This window comes from Protopterus annectens, chromosome 3.part1 (assembly GCF_019279795.1).
Source record: "Protopterus annectens isolate FY-2018-M chromosome 3.part1, PAN1.0, whole genome shotgun sequence".
Lineage (NCBI taxonomy): Eukaryota > Metazoa > Chordata > Ceratodontiformes > Protopteridae > Protopterus > Protopterus annectens.
The window spans coordinates 607936274-607957781 of record NC_056732.1 but is presented as its reverse complement, the minus strand read 5'-3'; the positions used below and the strand labels follow the sequence as shown (position 1 = coordinate 607957781).

The 21508-nt window shown below is 43.7% G+C and overlaps 1 protein-coding gene across 2 annotated transcripts in view; it reads left to right on the top strand.

The window, feature by feature from the left end:
• The window catches only part of ATP9B (ATPase phospholipid transporting 9B (putative)), a 4837291-nt gene that overhangs the window by 2157296 nt on the left and 2658487 nt on the right, over positions 1 to 21508 (top strand). For both annotated transcript variants that reach the window (XM_044066988.1, XM_044066990.1), the window contains exon 11: positions 6723 to 6799. In XM_044066988.1, the coding sequence (XP_043922923.1) occupies positions 6723 to 6799 (77 nt within the window). The remainder of the gene's footprint in view (positions 1 to 6722; positions 6800 to 21508) is intronic.

The window sequence follows — 21508 nt, the reverse complement described above, 5'->3', positions numbered from 1 at the left end:
TCGCCCTACTTCTCCCTCGAGCGCAGGGGCCTTGTACGATTGGCCCCCAGGTTTCCTGTATGCCTTCCCTCCTGTTCCATTAATCCCAAAATTTCTGCAGAAAGCCAAAGGTCTGAAAAGGACGATCATCTTGATAGCACCATTCTGGCCTCAACAAATCTGGTCCCCTTCCTCCAAGCTCACCAAATAGAGGAACCTTGGACTCTGGACCTAGTGCCAGACCTGCTGACCCACTCGTCAGGAGTTCTTCACCCCTCTCTCTCTCATCCCTCAAATTGACAGCATGGCTGCTGCGCTTCCCAGCTTAGCCAGGTCGGATCTTTTGTCTCCAGCAGTACAACATATTCTGATTTCTTCCCACAAATCCCCCACTAGAAAATTGTACAAGAGCAAGTGGAAACGTTTCGCGTGTTGGGCCTCTAAACAAGGTATAGATCCCTTGGTTGCTCCTATTCACATGATTCTAGAAATTCTTTCTGCTCTCTTTCACCGGGGGGCTTCAACATTTACCATAAGGGTACAGCTGGCTGCCATATCTAATTTTCATGTGGGTGAAGGAGGCGCTACAATTATGTTGCACAGTCTTTGTAGGGCTTTCATGAAGGGAACTTATCTCCGACCACCTATTCGCAGTCCAGTTTTTCCTTGGAATTCAAACCTGATGCTATCCCAACTCATGCTATCGCCGTTTGAACCTACTTCGTCATGCCCAATGAAATATCTTTTTTGGAAAACCCTATTTCTGGTGGCAGTCACTTCAGCCCGCAGAGTTTCGGAGTTGCAGGCACTGTCAGTTAGACCACCATATCTGATATTTCATCCAGACAGGGTCACCTTACGTACTAATCCGTCTTTTCTACCAAAAGTCTGCTCAGAATCAAATCTTAATCAGTCCATAGAACTTCCCACCTTTTTCAGGAACCATACCAATAAGATGGAATACATGCTTCACAAATTGGATGTACACAGACAACTGATATTTTACCTGGACAGAACAAAAGAGTTCAGGAAATCGGACCAACTATTTGTGTCTCATGCAGAAAATAAGAAAGGACTTGCAGTTACAAAAATCAAATCCAAATGACTTTCAGACTGCATAAACTTTGTTTATTCATCTTCCAATCAGCCTACCCCCCTCAAAGTTAAAGCTCATACTACTAGAACTGTTTCTACTTCTCTGGCACATGCGGCTCGTTTACCTATAGATACCATTTGTGCTGCGGCTACCTGGGCCAAACCTCATACTTTTATTACTCATTACAAAGTGGACAGGGCCTCCAGGGACAGGGCTTCCTTTGGTTCCACTGTTCTCAGGAATGTTCTCCCGTGAGCCATCTGGGGTTTAGGGTGCTGGGGACGCTACCCATGTGTAAGAACAAACGGCGAGATCGAACAGCTTCATATAAAGAAGTTATGTTCTTACCATAACGTTCCATGTGAATTGTTCATCTCGCCTTTGTTCTTACATTCCCGCCCTCCTTCCCCCTCCGTGTTCTGGAGGAACAGGTATGACTCGTGGCTGGTTGTCTTTCTCATGGTTCTCTGGGACTGTCTGTGTCTATGTATGCGTGCGTAGTCGGGCAGATATAACATGTTTGCCTGTATCTGCCATTACCTTTTAGGTATATACATGTATATGTATTTTTGGTGCATATGCATGTGTAGGCAGGTATGTTTTGTTGTCTGGTTTCTTAGCAAACTAGATCTGAGGGTTAGTAGCAGGAGATCATGGGATAGGGACTGTGCCTCAAGCTTCTCTTAGACGCAGAGCTTGGAATGTGGCCGAGGGATCGGCTCCGAACCCTTGTGTAAGAACAAAGGCGAGATGAACAACTCACATGGAACGTTATGGTAAGAACATAACTTCTTTTTTCATTCATTGTTTCCATCAAAGTTAGGACCAGACACCATTTGTCAGGGTCTGTATTATATACACGAAAAATCAAAATGTCGAACGCTCACATGAGCGTAAATGGAGAAATTCAAAATCACTATTATGAGGAGCTGCACCCCTCCCCCCCAAATATATATTCCAACTATGAGATCACACTGCAGTGAGGAAAGGGCAAATATTCCAATCCTGATTGTACTGCAATCCAAAAAAAAATAAACATAGACTTCCTGCATTTACGTTCATGTGAGCGTTCGACATTTTGACTTTTCGTCAATCTAAAGTAGTCCCCATTTGTCAGCCTCACCTTTTAACATGATTGTAGTGTTCATAGTTATAAGTGAGATCAGTTGAAATGCCCCTTAATCCATCTCTTTCATTTTCTCCTTCAGCAGTACTACTTCCTGTTCTTGTCTATCACAGGATATATTTTGTCAGAGGTGCTGAACTCATTTTTGGTCTTTCACAGCTCATAATCTGCAGTTGAAACATCTAAGCTTCCATCTTATATTCTTTCCCCATCTCCTAAATTGCTGGTTTGCATCCTTCCACATATACTGTGTATCTGAAAGGTGTCTGTCCACTCCTTTCTGTTTCATTTTCTGACACGTTTTAATGTGAATAGCCAGGCCATGTGGTAAGTGTCACATAGCCATTTAAAGTGAACTCATTTTTGTTCTTGGACAAGCTCATCTTAAACTGCTTCAGAAATGTAGAAGCACTCTTCTGCAGGTGGCAACTTTTACTTTGACTCCTCTTATCCATTATATCTGCTTCATGCCAATTCCAAAGATACTTTCGGCCACAGTACCATTTTACTGGTTAAGTTCTTTCCACAGGCAGAAGCAAACATTCTGTCACCTGGAAGTCAAAGTTCAGAGTTTATATTGGTATACTTTCTCTAACAACCAAAAGTTAATTTAGTAAAATCAATACAAAATAAAAACTGTGATGATACACTGATTTACATGAAGGGCTTAGTGGTCAATACTGAGACTTGACTTTCAGAGTGCTGCTGACAAAACTTAAGGTATTGATCAGAACTATACAGATTTCTGCACTTTGGGCAGCCATGGTGGTGCAGTAGTTAGTGTTGTCACCTCACAGCAAGAGGTTTTCCAGTTCAGTTCTTGGCTGGGGTACCTTTTGTGTGGAGTGTGCATGTCCTCCCTGCAGTCACGTGGGTTTCCTCTGGGTGCTTTGGTTTCTTCCCACATTCCAAAGGCATGCAGTAGGTGGATTGGACACTCTAAATTGGCCATAAGTGCAAGTGTGTGGTACAGATGAACTACCATGTTATGGTAGCCATCCAGTGGTGTAAACCATGGCTTGAGATGATTGCCACTGCTGAAAGTGACACCTTGACCCCATGTGCAAAATGGGAAAAACGGATTTAGGATGGATGGATGGATACAGATTTCTGAAGGAAACTGCATAACTGAGCATTGCAGAAAGTGATTATGGTAGCATTTCGTCTGTGATGTGCATCCAGTATTACAGTAAACATTTAATGCCATGCAAATAAAGTTTTTAATTGATGGTTTAGGGAGTCTTTTTTGCAATACAAAATTGCAATGATTCACAAAATATAGTACCTTTCATTGCTCTGATGTTATATACTGAAAATTGTTTACTTATACTAAATATAACTAAGTTGTGCCCAATATCAAAACATTTAACTCTACTCTTCACTTCATATTGCATTTCATTCACCTTCTTGATGCTTTATTATTTTAATCCTTAAATAATTGCACACATAATAGAATATTTTAGCTTTTTCACCATGTGAACTGTTTGGCCAATGTTAAAATAAATGTGGGTATTAATTTATTTATTTGGAACAGTGAGTTTATAAAAGAATGTTATCCCAGTCCAGTTCAAGATGCTGGATTTTTTTCCTCTGGTACTGCTACCATCAGTTGTAATTGCCCTTAAGCAAGAGGAGCACTTATTACTTTATTATTAAACTCTTTTAAAGTGACATCAATTAGTAACGATACTATCAGTACACTTTTTAAAGTGTGGATTTATAGCATCTTCATTTTCCACAGTGCATTGACTTGATCATACACTTACATCAGTCTGCTGTTAGTGATCTGCACTATCGATTTGTGGTCTGTCTCCTCTGTAATTGTCAGAGTAGGGGCAATTGGAGCTGAAGGTTCTGAGGTGTTCCCCACACAATTCCCTGAGCATTCCACCCTGGCCTGACCTTGACCCACTGATCAGCCAAGGCAAATAATGCCATTATCTCAGCAGACCTGATGTGTACGTATAGTATGTCTATTTGTTACTGACTGCTGCTACAAGCTATGTTCAGTTTTGCTGCAGATAGAAATAAGTATGCACAAATAAATAAATAAATAATTCAAATGATCACGTCTAAGATCAGTGTTGCCATTTTCCTCTGACAGCTTAAACATTGCATTTGTTTACATGTTTGATAACATAGAGTCATGCATAGTACTTTTTCCCCTGATTTTGTAGCAGTAAGTCCATACCACTGAGACATTTGTTTTATTTGGTCAAGTTTCACTATAAAATGTATTTAAACATATTTTCATTTATGACACACAGTTGTCAGTTATGCTGAGAAACTGGGTCCTATGTTACACTCTTCATGCTGATGATTCGTTGACAAATTACTTCTACCGTGCTAAATATGATTTTGTTTTCACTTGCACTGTGGGCCTCCTGTGGGCCTCTGATTATGTTCTTAAATTATCTTGCGGTTTAACATGATGCAGCTTTCATAAATAAAATTAGTAACAGAAATGTTCTTTTACTTTAGAAACACCATTTGCCAAAACTCACTGTCTTTTCTTTTTAAGAACTGTTTTTTTTCCTGATGGCTTGTAAGGCTATATTTACAAAGGCTTTCCGGTTTTCGGCATTTTCAGTCATTGAATGTCATGTAAAGGGTATTATGTTATGTTATGACATTTGTTTGGCTGTCTTTACTTTTGATTCATTGTATTCTGACTGATTTTAATCCATTGATAATAAGCTTCTTGCTGCTTTTCCCCCCTGTGAATCAGACAGCTGTACCATGTACAATTCACTGCTGTTAATTCTTCCTCTTGATGACACTGGAAATATTTAGAATGTGTCTTAAGTGTGCACATGGCCTTGTTTTATCATGCTCATTTAATATTAATAGTACATTCGTCTCTTAAATGAGACTTGGATAATGAATTGGTAAAATAAGATGAGAATATTGATTGGGATTAATATTACACTATCTAGGTAGATAAGATTCTTTAAGCATTTAATGTTTTTTAGAAAGAATAATTCTCACCTCACAGCTTTTCTTCTGCCGTGTCTAGCTGCGTTGAAGCAGTTAACAGTGTAAAAGTTTTTTTTTTTTTTTAGTGTTGGCCTTGTTCTGTCTTCATAGGATTTAGCATTTCTAGGAACTGCAGGCATATTGCAGCAGCTTAACTGTAGCATTTTCTTGTCCATCAAGGAAGTAATATTGATTCTGTTTGGCGAAGTACAGACCAACTTTTCCTTCATGAAGGAAAGCAAGTACAAACTTTAAGATCCACTTGATAAGAAAGTAAACTTTAATTTTGAATGGGAAAGTGCGACACAAATGAAAGCAGTCACCTTCATTTGAAGTCTTTTAGGTTTTCAGAAAAAATGTCAGACCTAAGGTGCCAAGTGTTACATTAAATGTTTGGTTTATTTGGTCTCCCAACATAAGCTTTGAAGTGCCGAGGGTCATATTGAATGTTTTGTTTCTCTTGTCTCCCTAACTCCAGCCTACAAGTGCACACATACAATAGTATGAGTATTACCTGAGCTTCTTTTGGGGATTTTTATAGTTCACAACATGGGGCAGTTTCATGAGTGTGAGTGATTTTTAATGCAGTTTTACAGTGATGTTTTGCGTCAAAACAGTTATCCTAAAATTGAGAGGTACTTGGGAACATATTTTCTGGGCATGTGGTGGGTTGGTGGACTTTAAGGTTTCCCTGTGGGATGCACTGTTGGAGATACTGGGTGGGTGAATTGGTGTGATGAGGCAGATGATTTATGATGCAGAATCGGAATTGCCTACACATAGTAAGGTCTTGCTGTGCCTAATTATGGTGGCTGCCAAAAAAGCAATCACTAGAAAATGGAAATCAAAATCTAAACCAACTATATTAGAAGTAATGACCATAGTAACAGAGATAAAACAATTGGAATTGAGATCTTTAGAAAGGGGTAGGCGCAACCTACATAGGAAAAAATGAGAATTGTGAAAACAGTACATACAGGGGAGGAATGAGGTTTAAAAGAAGGCAGGACTTAAATGCGCTTCGACTGAAAATGATTGGGTAGATTATAAGTGATGTATAATGTTTGCAACTTGGAGTGTGTCAGTTTGGTTTGTGATATAAAATGCTTGCAACTTGGATTTTGTCGGTGTAGTTCGTTTTCATCTATATAAATGTATTATTGCTTATGTGGTTTCTTGTTTAAAAAAGGGGCAGGAATTGAATAATTTATGGAATGCTGCTTAGCTTATACGATATGTAGCAATGTATGTGAAGTATAATGTTTGTTAATGTTAATTTAATACAGTTTGATTACTTCTGTCTAAATGTAAATTTGCCTGTGTCACGAGTGATAATTCAACAAAGGTATTAAAAAAACAGTTACCCTAAAGTGTCTTGCTGAAGAATTTAGAGGCATCATCATTGTAACAGGAACACTTTTATGCATGTATTGTAGTGTTATTTTTGTGGATCGTTGAGAGGGGATCAGTGAAGCTCAGAACACTTTCTTTAATGATCAGTGTCAGATTACTGTAATCTTAACATGTCTTTATTTTCCATACCAGGAACTGTAATTGGTGTAGTCATTTATACTGGAAAAGAAACCCGAAGTGTGATGAATACATCCAATCCTAAAAATAAGGTACGTTTTAGCAGTTCTTAGTGGTTGGAACTCCTTTGTATTCCTCAGTGTTAAATCATAAATGCTATTCAGCTGGGAGAATAAGCTTTAATTAAGGCTTTTTATTTAGAAGAGAAATAGAGAACGTTACAAACTTGTCTAAATCTATTTGAAGCAATTTTTGATTTATATATGTATATATATATATATATATATATATATATATATATATATATATATATAAAAATTTGCATTCTTTTCAGTAGCTCACAATAAGAACTTGCCACATTTTACATAGTTCCAGATCGTTGCTTTCAAATAGAAGATATTATTTTGTTGTATTTTATTTCATGGGGAGAGAGAGGGGGCTACTGCACTGCATTTAAAATCAGTATTTCCATCATTGCTACTTATTTGCAGAGTGATGCAGAAGCATTGTTCACAAGTGATCTTCTTCTTCTTTCAGCTTTTTCCCGGTTAGGGGTCACCACAGTGGATCACCTGTCCGCTCATGATTGGCAGTGGAGTTTTATGGTGTAGAGTTACCAGCCTGGCGCCCAACCTTCCACAGAAGGCACACACACATGCACTCACACCTAGGTCCAATTTAGAGTGTCCAATCCACCCACCCGCATGTCTTTGGGATGTGGGAGGAAACCGGAGCACCCGGAGGAAACCCACACGAGACATGTAACCTAAAATAAGCTTACATTTTTATTTCTAAGGTAATACAAGTCTCTAAGTTATTATTTATTATAGACTTATAATTGAATCTATAAATTTATATTGTATTTTACCTAAAGTAACAGTGTTTTCATAAAGGAAAAATGAGGTAAACAGCATATATGTTTGCCCACTGCTTGTGCATTTTTCCAGTTATCAGAATGCAGTTAGGTAGATAAATAAGTACATAATCAAAAATAGCACAGAATTTTGACTTCCAGTGTAATGGCAGGATAGTAGCCAGCTAGCTTGTGAGGTCCATGACAAGTGATCAATAATTTGCAGAACCCCATATCTGAAAAAGAGGAATTCAGTGTAATCACTGCTGCAAGTAAAAGGAAAAAAAAAGGCAGCAGAAAAATAGTTCTCGTATCCAAAAAGGCTGACTGTACATTACTAACACCGAGAAGAGAGAGAATATGGCAGGAATGACCTTGGAAGTAAGCAGAAATGGCTGAAGGTGCTAGAGCCACAGTGAAGAAGAATGTAAACAAATTACACATGGAAGTATGCAAAATAAGTGGAACACTGACTGCATTACAGCAACAAACCAGAAAATAATGGGCATAGTGGAAACATTTTCCTGACATGAAAATGACCTCTTGTACCTCTATGCATGAGAGAGATAATTGAGAGGGAATTTAGCTGAAAGTGAGGCAAAATGTGAAGAAATCAACCAGAAATGAGTATAGTTAGAAGACATATCCAGAAAAAAGAATCTAGGATTCATGGAGACACCAGAAAGAGAAGAACTGCATTGAGACCATGTGGAACCTGATGGGGGTAATTTGAAAGACAGGAAAGGAGAGAGGAATGACAGATGCCTGAAAGAATAGCTCCCTATGAAACCATTTCTGGTGTTTCAGAAAAAAATTCCAAGAGAATTCCAGAACAGTTAAGAAGTTTTCCAAGAAAGTGAAAGACAGCTCACAAGTTAGCACTGCAGAAAACCATACAAGATTTAGAGTGGACTGTTGGGTTAAAAGGTGCAGAAGTTAGGTAAGCTGCACTAAACTAAGCCATTAAAAGAAATCAGACTTGGTAGTATGCAATAATTAATAATGGAAACGCTGGGAGTTACTAAACTCAAATAACTACAACACTCTGTGTGTGGCAGTATAAGTGTGATCTGAAGTAGTTAACTTCATTTGTTCATCAACCTGTGGGTATCTGATCCGAATCGGATCCGAGCCGGCAGCTTTATCCAGCTAAGATCCGAGCTCCAAGCTCCTCCCCCTTACCCATAATCCCCTGCCATCCCTCTCTGTCCTCAGATCTCATTTGCCGCGGCTTATTCAAGCATCTAGAACAAGTTTCCAAGCGTAGGGTTTCGTGAGTTATACAAAAATTTACCTTTTTTTTAACCTAGTTTTAAGTTTAATCCATAGACGAGTGAGTGTTGTTTCCCTTTTTCTGCTAAATTGCTAAACATGTTAGTAATTTTCTATCTTTTAGTTAGTTTAGTCTTCCCCCCTCCCCCCGTGTGTGTGAAGATGTGTGCGGGTTGGGCCTATCTTTGTTACCATGTCTGAGGCCCCTAAAGCAATTTTTTCCAAATGCACCGAGTGTGGCCATAAGCTATCCCCAGCAGATGGCCACACTTGGTGTGTTATCTGCCTTGGGGTTGACCATCTCTCCTCGGGCTGCACAATTTGTGCAGCCTTCAACCCCAGGGCTTTGAGGGACAGGAGGTCGAAGCTGATTCTGGCAGGACTTCTGCCCCCGGACTCGGCTTCATCCTCTTCTCCCTCAGCGGCACCGGCTGTGACCGCAGGGGTCCCGCCTTCCATCCCTGCTCCCCTGGCCGGAACTCACCCTCCCACCTTGGCTCAGGAGGAGAGGAATCTAGGAGGGAGAAAAGGAGAGAGAAACACCACAAGCTGAAGCTTCCTCTTCGGCTCCACTGGCTAAACAGATAGCCTCTCCTAGGACGTCCGGGCCTTCTCCATCCCGGCTCCATTCACCTCGTTTTTCCCCAGAGCCGGAGGAGGAGACCCGGTCGCCTTCGAGGTGGCACTCCAGGCCAGCCTCGGTGGCCTCGTCTAGATCGACTCGAAGTTTGTCCGATGCAGATGTGGACTGTATGATGAGTAGGTTTCTCCAGGCCCAACTGCAGATGGGAGTGCTCCGGGGGGAGGGAGCTGGGCCCCATTTTTCACCCCGATTGCTCCTTCTCCGACCCACTACCAGGGTTTGGAACCGTCGGATCCAGGTAGCATCGGAGTCGGGGGAGGATCGGCGCCGATAGTACACCCTACTTCTGTTCCGACCGCACTGTCGAGTTTGTCGGGTCCCTTTTCGGATCCAAGCTCTCGGAGCCATGGGCTGAGCTTCAGATCCGGAGGTGTCAGTGTGTCTTCGGCTCTGTCTTGGTCGGAGCATACTGGCCCTTCGGATCCGATTGCATCGGCGCCGGCTCCGGTCCACGCCTCGGATCCGAAGGGGCTGCTCTCGGGTTCTAGAGAGAGCAGTTCTCCTTCGGCGTTCGATGTAGGGTCTTGTCGAGGGATTCGAGACCCCAGGCTCCTGCTACGGTTCCACCCTCCACTCCCTCTCAGGCAGGCCTACCTTCCATCACCCGGCCCCAGGGACAGCCTGCGCCTACGTCCCAGATGGTTCCCTTAGAGGAACAGGATGTGTTTGGTGAGGCATCTTCGGACAGCCCCCAAGGAGGTTCCTCACAAACGTAAGTACAAGAGGAGGCACTTGGACTCACCCGAGTCCCTGACAGAGGACACAGACTTAGAGGAAGGGGAAGGTTCCCCGAGGTCAACCCCCGAGGACGTCTCCTTCGGAGACATTATGGAAATGCTTCGTATTAGAGGGGGGTGGTCAGCCCAAAAACCTTCCTCCGATGAGTCTGTGTTTCTGGAGGTGTTTGATGCAGGCCCATTTACCTCTTGGGTGTCCCCTCCCGCCGATCCCCTGGTAGATCTGATCACCACCAGGGCATGGAAGGAACTGGACACTGTGGAGCCCATACCAAAGAGACCAGATAAAATCCTCAGTCCACCCACAGATAGGACGGTTTAGAGCAAGGGTGCTCCGGTAGATGCCATGTTGGTGACGGCTGCCACCAAGAAGGAACTAGCCCAGGAGAGTTCCTCGGTCCACCCTCCCTACAAAGAGTCTCAGACGGACCACCTAGGGAAGCAGATGTTCGCTTCAGCTACCTTCTCCGTAAGGTCACTGAACTATATGACACATGTGATACGACTCCAGCGGGATCTCATCAAGGAATATGATGGGTCGCCCCCAGAGTCCATGTTGGCAGAGGATAAGAAAACATTCGCAGCTCGAATGGCCACTCTCAAGTCCATTTCGAACACTTCTATGCGGCTTATTTCCCATGCTACGGAAGGAGCTGCTAGAGCTAGCGAAGCGGGTATTGTCTTATGGTGGCATTCTTGGCTCCGTCTCTGCGACTTTGCGGAACCCCTCAAGGCGTCCTTCGCAAATGCCCCTTTTGACGGCTCTTCGCTGTTTGCCAAGACCGTCCACGACACGCTGGTCCAGAGTGAGAAAGTCGGGAAGACGTTGTCTGCTGTCGGGATCCGCTTCTCTGCTCCCCAGAGGTCCTTCTCCAGGAACCAAAGGGGACAAAAGAAGATGTGGTTCTGGAAATCTCAACAGTCCCATTTCACTCCAGACCCCTCGTCTTTCAGAGGCAGAGGAGGACAGGGTGGACGCCGGCCCAGAGGCAGAGGGGGACCGAAGAATTACGGGTCGAAAGAACCCTTTTCAGATCGGCCCGCGCAGCAGCCCTGAGGGGTTACCCAACTGCTCCACTCTGGAGGCAGTCGGGGGGCATTTCTCGAGGCACCTAGCAGTTTGGGAGTCCATTACCACGGATCGCTGGGTGCTTCGAATCATATCCAGAGGTTACACTGTTTCCTTTCTGAATCTCCCTCTCAGACCCCGGAGCCTCCCCGATGACCCACCCAATCAAAGGGAGGCAGCAGCCACAGAAATAAAGCATTTGCTAGAAAAAAGAGCAATCCAGCCCGTCCCCCAAGATCAATCTGGATCAGGCTTTTACTCAAGGTTCTTTCTGGTGCCAAAAAAGATGGGGGACCTAAGACCAATCCTAGACCTGTCCACTCTAAACCTGTCGGTTGCCAAAGAAAAGTTCCGGATGGTCACCATTCAATCCATTCTCCCACTCCTGCAGGAGAATGACTGGATGTGCTCTATAGACCTCAAGGATGCGTACTACCACATTTTGATGGACAGACGATCCAGAAGGTTCTCCACTTCCAGCTTGGAGCCAACCACGATCAGTTCAGGGTCCTTCCCTTTGGTCTCACCACAGCCCCCAGGGTGTTCACCAAAGTTATGGCAGTTGTAGTGGCCCACCTGAGGCTTCAGGGAATACAGGTCTTTCTGTACCTAGACGACTGGCTCCTGACCGCCACCACCAGGCATTTACTAAGTTCAGCCAGGTATTACTTCCTTCACTTGGCCTCTCATCTGGGAAGCTCAATCAATCTCAAGAAATCCTCCCTTCAACCAACTGAAATGTTGGATTTCATAGGGGCCAGGATAGACACAGACCTGTTGAGGGTCTTCGTAACTCCGGACAGGCTTCGAACTTTGACACTCCACGTGCTGGCCCTCCTACAATCCTTGGCTCCTCCAGCGGAATTGGTCCTGAGGGTGCTAGGTTCCATGGCTGCGGCCATCAATCTGTCACCCCTAGCTTGTCTAAACATGAGGATCCTACAATGGACCTTGCAGGTTCAGTGGTCCATCCTGCAACAAACGCTAAGTGCATCTATTCCCCTCAGCAAGGTTTTCAGGAAATCCCTACTCTGGTGGATCCAGTCCTCGGATCTCCAGAAAGGCGCCCCTTCTCAATGTCCCCACCCCAAGCCACAGTGACCACGGACGCTTCTCGCCTTGGGTGGGGGGGCACTGCATGGGCAGAACCGTCCAAGGCACGTGGACTCACTCAGAGACCTTGTTGCACATCAATGTCCTAGAGATGAGGGCGGTGCTTTTAGCGTTGCAAGCACACCAGGCTCTTCTTCCCTTAGGGACAATTGCAATTCAAACAGACAACATATCAGTAGTCTGGTATATCAACAAACAGAGGGGAACCAGATACTATCCATTTTGTCGAGAGGCCATGAGAGTTTGGGAATGGGCGATCGCCACCAACCGCTTTCTCATAGCAATGCACATCCCGGGTCGGTCGAACATTTTGGCAGACAGGCTGAGTCGAACCATCCTCTCACCATATGAGTGGTCTCTGAACCCAAGAGTAGCGAAGCAAATCTTCCTCAAGTGGGGTCAACCTTGCTGCGATCTCTTCTCGCCGCTTTCGAACGCAAAGTGCAGCAAGTACTTCGCTCTACTTCCCCCACCAGGGGAATCCCCCAGAGACGCTCTAGTGCATGTTTGGCCATCCGGTCTACTTTATGCTTATCCGCCTCTTCCTCTGATGGTAAAATTCCTGCAGAAAGCTCATCGGTTGGGGAGCAGAGTGATCCTCATAGCCCCATTCTGGCCTCGTCAAACATGGTTGCCTATGGTCTCATCTAGTGAATCCTCCATGGATTTTGGATCCCACTCCAGATCTGATATCTCACCCCCTAGGGTTGACAACCACAAACCTGGATAATCTCAAGCTCACAGCTTGGTTGATCCAGTTCCAATAATAGCTAGGACTCCCGGCATCTCCTCTTCTGTTAAGGTTATCTTAGTAGCCGCTCATAAACCTTCTACTAGAAAGGTCTGTAAGAGCAAATGGAAACATTTTTCAATCTGGGCAGAACATAGAAATTTGGATCCCTTTACAGCCCCGATACCAGCTGTATTAGATTTTTTGTCATATTTATTTGACCAAGGTGCCAGCTCCTCTACGGTCAAAGTCCAATTAGCAGCGATTTCCCACTTTCATGTGGGAAGTGATCTTGGTCCTTTAGCGTCTTCTAAGATCTGCAAGACTTTCTTAAAAGGTACTTTCTTGTTAAGACCTCCTGTTAGGGATGCAGTCCCTCCGTGGGATTTAACCCTTGTTCTCCAGGCTCTTACTGGCCCTCCCTTTGAACATGCAGCTTCGGTGGATCTAAAATATTTATCTTGGAAAACAGCTTTTCTCATTGCCATCACTTCAGCTAGAAGGGTTTCGGAGCTTCAAGCCCTTTGCGCCAAACCTCCATACCTGGTCTTTCATAAAGACACGAGTTTCCCACAGGACCAATCCCTCCTTTTTGCCTAAAGTTGCCTCTGAGTCCAACATTAATCAATCTATCAATTTACCATTTTTTTCCCCCCAAATTATCATAACAAGGCTGAATACAAATTACATTCTTTGGACGTGCACAGACAATTGAGGTTCTACTTACACAGGACTGCTGAACATAGGAAATCTGAGCAACTCCTGGTATCCTTTGCTAAACCCTTTTTGGGTAAACCTGTGTCAAAAGCTACATTGTCCAGATGGATTTCCCAATGTATACTTCTCACATATAAGAGTTCTGGCCGACCTGAACCTGTCTGAGTTCACGCCCATTCTACTCGATCGATTTCTACTTCTGCTGCCTTTTGGTCCAGAGTGTCCTTGGATGACATTTGTTCAGCAGCCACTTGGGCTTCATCCCATACCTTTATTACCCATTACAAGTTGGATATAATTTCCAGAGGGAGGGCGTTCTTTGGCTCTGCAGTGCTGTGGAATATTCTTCCATGAGGACCTCCCAAGTTTTTGGTAGCTGGGGACTCTGTCCCACAAGTTGATGAACAAATGAAGTTAACTACTTCAGATAAAGAAGTTATGTACTCACCATAACATTCCATCTGAGTAGGTAACTTCATTTGTCAGCAACCAACCCCCCCCCCTCGTCCCCCTAACCTGTAGTTCGTCCTTTTAGGATCTTTGTGCTTCCTTCACAGATGACATCAGGTTAGGATGTTTAGCTGATCCTTGGTTTTGTAGTATTCTATGATACTATAGCAAACTCGATCTGAGGACAGAGAGGGATGGCAGGGGGTTATGGGTAAGGGGGAGGAGCTCGGATCTTAGCTGGATAAAGCTGCCGGCTCGGATCCGATTCAGATCCGATATCCACAGGTTGCTGATAAATGAAGTTACCTACTGAGATGGAACGTTATGGTGAGTACATAACTTCTTTTTACTCTGCAGTAAGGGGGGGCAGATTGGCAAATGTCCTATACTATTAAAAGAATGCTGTAAGTTGAAAAAGAGATTTTCATATGAACATGCTGTATATGGGGGCTTTAGTAATACAAATAATTGATAGAAAAATCAAAATCTGATGGAAACAGGAAACAGTTCTAGCAGGAAGAGAGGTGGAGTTGGAGTGGAGGGAAGATGATCACAAGGCAGTAACTGTAAATTGTAACTGAGAAAGGATTAACGTTTACAAAATTAAGCTAGGCGTGGTGACTAGCAAAGTAATCTGGCATGCAGAGAAGAATGATTCATTGAGGGGAGAAGGGTTTTTTCTGACCCACTGTAATAGGTCTACAGGAAGAGAGGGGATTCCAATTAAAAGACATATGAATAACAAAAAATGCTTTATTACATCAGTCAAAATCAGTACATCAAATGAGGGAGGAGACAGATTTGGTCACAGTAATCTCAAAATCAAGAATGAGAGATAAGTGGACATCATGCACAAGAAAAATTACATAATGGGTTCACAAGTTTAATAAAAGAAATAAGGAGAAAAATGGTTGGAATATATGAAAACTGTAGACTGAAAAGCAATAGGAAACTAAGGAAAGGTATAGATAGGCAGGGCAGTCTTTTAAGGAACAATGAAGTGATTCTTTGTCACAGAGTAGCTCTACAAGGGGAATGCAAGATTGAGCTACTCCATACAGAGATTTACTGCACTGTAATATGGAGCACATTTAAAACCATTAAATAATTGTACATAGTTTATTTTAATGTGTTTGCTTTAGGGAACCAGGAATAGGGAGAGTTAAACACAGCAGAAAACTCAAAACCCGTTGAGGTGGAAAGCAGATGCTGTTGAAGGTTTGTATCATTTATAGAACAATTTCAAAAGTGATGCAATGTAAAGGACAGAAAAATGTGTGTGTGTGCAAGGGGGTGGTAAAGGGAGTGGAAGAATTTAAAACATTAAAATGGGCTCAGAACCGAGATTACTGTCCTAGAATGTCAATGGGTGAGTAAAGAAGAGGAAAGAAAACAGTTGTGCTGGCATATATTGTGAGACGAAAAATGGATATTGTTTTATTGCATGAAACCCACCTTAATAGGAAAGAACATGAAGATTTTATAGAAGTGAGTGGAAGAATATGCTGCTACACATTGTTAGAGAAAGGAAGAGAAGGTTATTAATACATGTATCCATAACCCCTTTTTCTCATTTTTGTACATTGGGTTGGGGTGTTAAGTCATCAGAGCCAAGGTTTACACCGCCATGTGGATAGCCCTGCCACAGTAGTTTTTCCACACCACACGCCAGTACACACCCACACACACCTACCTATGGACTATTTAGAGTGTCCAGTCCACCTACTCCATGTCTTTGGAATGTGGGAGGAAGCCAAAAACCCACACAAACACAAGGAGGACATGCAGACTCTGCACAGAAGGCACCCCAGACAAGAATTGAACCAGGGCATCTCTTGCTGTGAGGCGACAACACTATCAAGGGACTACACATTAAGATAGAGGAAGAAAGGAAAGAAAAGCAGGGGAAGTGCATTTCGATAAAGAAGAATTTTGCAAATCATTGTAATCAAAGTAGCAAAATATATTTACTCCTGAGAATTACCTAGCAGGAAATAAAACGGATAATTTGGGGAAAAGGAATTGTGGATGGTTAGATGAATGGGGAAATTGTGGAATTTCAAAGGGAGGTAATGTTACTACAGAGAACTGGAACCTGTTAACTAACAGGTCATATGTAACAGGAGGGCAGAGAAGAAAAACTGTAAGCAAAGAGGGCAGATGTTGAGAAAAATACAGGAGTATATATGGACTGAGAGAAGTGATGGAAGTACAGGAAGATAAAAAAATTATTTTACGTTCTAGTCAGGGAAATGTAAAAGAATATGTGGGCCAGGCTGGATAGGAGCCATATTACTAAAGAACACACATACTTATTGAGTAGTATAGAAACACACCTTATTCTTATATTGGACCATGCCCCAGTCTAAATAGGGGTAAAAAAATAAAGATCAGAGTACTTTGGAAATATTGGCACTTTCCCCCATACCCACTACTGAAAAGAGTATTCAGGATTAGCTCCAAGAACTCTTGCTAAGTAAAATCCAGGAAAATAATGTAAGTAGGCTAGTGCATGGGATACGTTTAAGGTGAAAATAAAAACCTTGGTGGAAATAAAGCACATAGAAATGTGGGAAACTAGCTTTGAAACATATTTGTAAGCAATCAGGGATATTAAAGATATGCAAAATAAAATGCAAAAGGAATTAATAGTAGAATCCTAAGAATGATTAGAAATGTTAGGGAAAAGCATGATCTGAAGTAGTTAACTTCATTTTATCTGCAACCTGTGGGTATTCGGATCTATATCGGATCCAAGCCGGCAACTTTTTTTCTAGCATCTGCTCCAAGCTCAGAGCTCCTCCCCTACCCATAATGCACTACCATCTCCTACCTTCCCTCAGATCTCATTTGCTGCGCCATAGTAAGCATCATGTTCTCCTTCGCTCTGAGCTCAGGGATAGTAAGTTTAAAAATTCTTTGCCTTTAGTGTGTTTGTGTTAGTTGTTTCCCTTCCTGCCCCACTAGTATATTGCTTGTTCATCGGTTAGTTCAAAAAAAAAAAAAAAGTTTTTGTTATAAAACTCTGTAGAGTAGTTGTTGGGCCTGCCCTTCCCCTATGTGTGTTTATCTTTGTAGGGAGTGGTGTTTGGTGCAGGACCGTGGCTGATCAACCAAAATCAGTGTTTAAAAAATGCGCAGAGTGTGGCCATAAGCTCTCACAAGCTGATGGTTACACTCTGTGTGTAATTTGTTTGGGAGTGTCCCATTTGTCGACTCAATGTGCAATCTGCATTGGGTTCAACCCTAGAGCCCTCAGGGATCGGAAGGCCAAATTGGTAGCCAAAGGCCTTCTCCCTGCATCTATGCTGGAGTCTGCCACAGCCTCGGTACCCATTACTCCCACCCAACCACCCACCCAGACAAGGACTCAAACTCCCGTTTCTTCTGGTGCTGGGTCAGACAAGGAAAAAGCTACAGTGGATGTAGCAGACAAAGACAAGGACAACGAAAGGCGCAAGGAGGACAGGGACAAGAAAAAGGATAGACCTCGCAAGAGATACCCGGACAGGGAGCTCTTCCTTAGTCCCCCTACTAAGTCCATGAGGCCAGTTTCTCCATGGCTCCAGTCTCCTCGTTTTTCACCAGAGCCGCTGGAACCTTCGGATCCGAGGCCTTCCTCATCCTTTCAGCACAGACCAGCCAGATCTGAGTCGGTGGCTTCTTCGCAATCGACTCGGAGCTTATCAGACTTAGACATGGACAGGATGATACGGAGATTCATTCAGACCCAAATACAGATGGAAGTCTTGCCAGGCCCCTCTCCCTCTGGAGGGGGGACCTCCATGCCTTTTTTCCGCCCCATCTGTCCTTCCCAGATCCGTACATCGGCTTCGGGGATCTTGGATCCCAGATTTTTTGGAGCTGGGGCCGACGGTTCCCTCAACCTTGACTCCGGCTGTTACTTTGAGATCCTTGGATCCGACTAGTTCGGAGCCGAGTGACTCTCATAGTCGTGGACAAGGGAGTTGGACCCGAGGAAATGGATTTTTCAGCTCCACCTCTTTCGGATCTGACCCATTTCCTCAGACCTCAGGCTACCCTTGCTTCGGCCCCTGCTTTGGATCTGGGGAGGGCTTCCTCCTTGCTGGGTGCCAAGGAGGTACGCTCTCCTTCGACCTTCAAAGTGGTGGAGAGGGTTCTCTCCGAGGGATTGAGATCCCAGCCCATCCCCTCGGATTCCACCCAGACCCCTCTGGATTTGGTGACGACTCCCTTCATACAGCCCGTGCCAGAGGAGCCCCAGGATGTTCATCGTGTTTCACTGCTGCAGTCATTACACTTGGGTTATCCTGCCATCAGACGGTCCTGCAGTTGGCCAGAGTTCCAAAGTCTTGGTCCGGCATCGGTTGCTGTCACTTCTTCCCTGACGTCAGTGTGCCAGGGGTATATAAGATGCAGCCGACTCCATTTTCTCCAGTCTTTCTTGTCGTGCGGTGCCCGAAGCAAAAGCAGTTCACTAGTGCCGGTCGGCCGACTCCTGAGATTTTAGAATTCGAATTTCAGAACCGAAGTCTTCAATAAAGCTAAGTACTCCGTTGGGGAAACTTTTTCTTGACTCAGACTGATGTCAGTAAAAGTTAATAATTGCATTTCTTGTGGGAAGCAAATACCTCATAAGGATTTTCATTCTTACTGCATTCCATGCCTAGGCCCAGACCACGACGTCACTAGTTGTCAGTTTTGTGCTAGATTTAACAAGCGCACTATTAAACGTCGGTTTGATTTTGCTCGCCATTACTTTGGCCGAAGGTTCAATTATACCATGCCGTCAGAACAACCGACGACCGGAATACACAAAAAACGCAAAGACAATGATAAGGACAGGCATCCGAGGTCCAAAACCGACGATGAAGCCTCTTCTAGGCCAGTCGTCGGTTCTCAGTGAGGCGCTTTCGCAGCCCCTGACACCCGCTACTTCAGAGCCACAGGCCGCCTCCGACTCCCACGTGGAAATTTCTAGGCCTCTGGAAACTCAAGGTATTGGGCCTATGGAAATTAACCCCTCAGATGGGTCCGGAGCCGCTGAGCAGGCATCGGCTTCTGAGAGTGTTTTCAGACCTTCACAGCTTACCATCAAAACAACAACCAAGTCTAAAACTCCATTAAAGGCAAAGAAACAAGTACAGCATTCACCTGGACAGGCCTCCATGCCTAAAAAACAGATGCTCAAAATGGCCGAGGACCTAATTACTCTGATCAGAAGTTCCCATCCCCCTCCTGATAAAAGGCCTAGGCAGGATACAGACTGATTCCTCTGTCCAGGTTTCCATTTCTTCTGATTCCTCTTCAGTCCAGGGATACTCTTTACCCCCCTATGAGGACTCTAATGCTGAAGAATCAATCCCTTCAGCCTCTCCTCCTGAGGATTACTCTTTTGGGGAAACTTTACATACCATGAGGGAGCATTTCCATTGGGAGAGCCAGGATTATTCAGAATCCAAGAAAAGGCTCAGAGATTTTCTTTTATTGCCTCAGCACAGGCCCCTTGCTATTCTGCCTGTGTTAGATATTGTGGATGATGTGTTCTCTGAATCCAGTTTAACCCCTGCTTCTTTGTCCCCAGCACCAGTCAAGCCAGATAGGTACTACAGAGTCCCTGACTCTCACAAATTTCTTTATAAAAACCCTGCTGCTGACCCAGAAACTATTTCCCAGGGTCCCAAAGAGGTAAAGGCTTCCACTGCTAAAAATCCAGTTCCCTCTGGCAGGGATTTTAGAGCATTAGATAGATGGGGGAAGAAAGTTCACACTTCTGCAACTTTAGCAGTAAGGGCTTTAAATTGCCAGTTCCACATGCTTAAATACCAACAATATTTAATGTCTCTGTTAAAACAGAAAATGCTTACAAGCTCAGAAGGTCCTGACTATAAGGAAATGCAGGATTTATTGCATGCAGCTGAACAAGTGGGAAAACATACTCTGCAATGTGGTTTTGATTCATTAGAGGCTTCTTGTAGAGTCGCAGTTACAGGATCTGTTATTCAAAGGCATGCTTGGCTAAAAGAACAAGGTTTACCTGATCATGTTAAGGCAAAATTATTGGATGCTCCTTTACAGCATGATATCTTGTTTGGTGTTAAGGCAGAAGAGGTATTAAAGAAAATGGAGGATAAGGCAAAATCTATGCAAACAGTGAAGGATTTCTTACAGGTACAGCCACCTCGATTTAGCAGAAATTGGCCTTCTAAAAATTGGTCCTTTCCAGTGTCAGACTGACCACTAATAGTTATATACAGATGCCCAAGAGGCAGATCTCAGCCCCAAGGCTCTTACAGACCATGACAATGGGGTGCTTCAACCCCAAAAGGAGGACAAGACAAGTCACAACCTTATAGGAAACAGTCACAATGACTTCCCCCTTCAAATGCCAAGCACTTGCCGCTCCCATAGGGGGAAAACGAGCACTTTTTTCACAAAATTGGCAATCACCCAAGACAAATGGGTTCTGAATATTGTGTCTCAAGGTTACAGGTTCCACTTTCACACTCTACCAAGGCCAAAAGGAATGCCAGACCTGCCACAAAATCAATGGGCAGAGGCACAAAAACAAATTACAGCCCTCATGGACATGAGAGCTGTTCAAAACGTGCCACAACAGGAACAAGGACAAGGATTTTACTCAAGACCTTTCTTGGTCCCCAGAAAGGACAAAGCCTGGAGACCCATACTGGACCTATCTACTCTAAATACTTACCTGGATGTTCCGAAATTCAAAATGTTGACACTACAGCAACTTCTTCCCATGCTGGGCAAGAAGGCTTGGCTTGTTACTTTGGACCTCTAAGAGGCATACCTGCATGTCTCAATCAGACATAATTGCAGAAGATACCTCAGATTCATAGCTGGCACAATGCATTACCAATTCTCTGCACTGCCCTTTGGCTTATCTACTGTGCCCAGGGTCTTCACAAAATGCCTGGCACCAGTAATTGCATTTTGCAGACAAAAAGGAATTCAGATATATCCCTACTTGGACGACTGTCTTATTCAAGCAGAGAGCAAGGACATTCTTCTAAAGCATGTGGCATTTGTGAAAAGATTGCTAATTTGCCTAGGGTACACAGTAAACGAAAAGAAGTCAAAACTAGTGCCCTCACAAGAGATAATATTCCTGGGTGCCAGCTTAAATACAACGGCCCAGATGGCTTATCTCACGCCAGACAAACAAAGACAACTGACTCAGTACTTTCAATTGATGACAACAAAAACCCAAC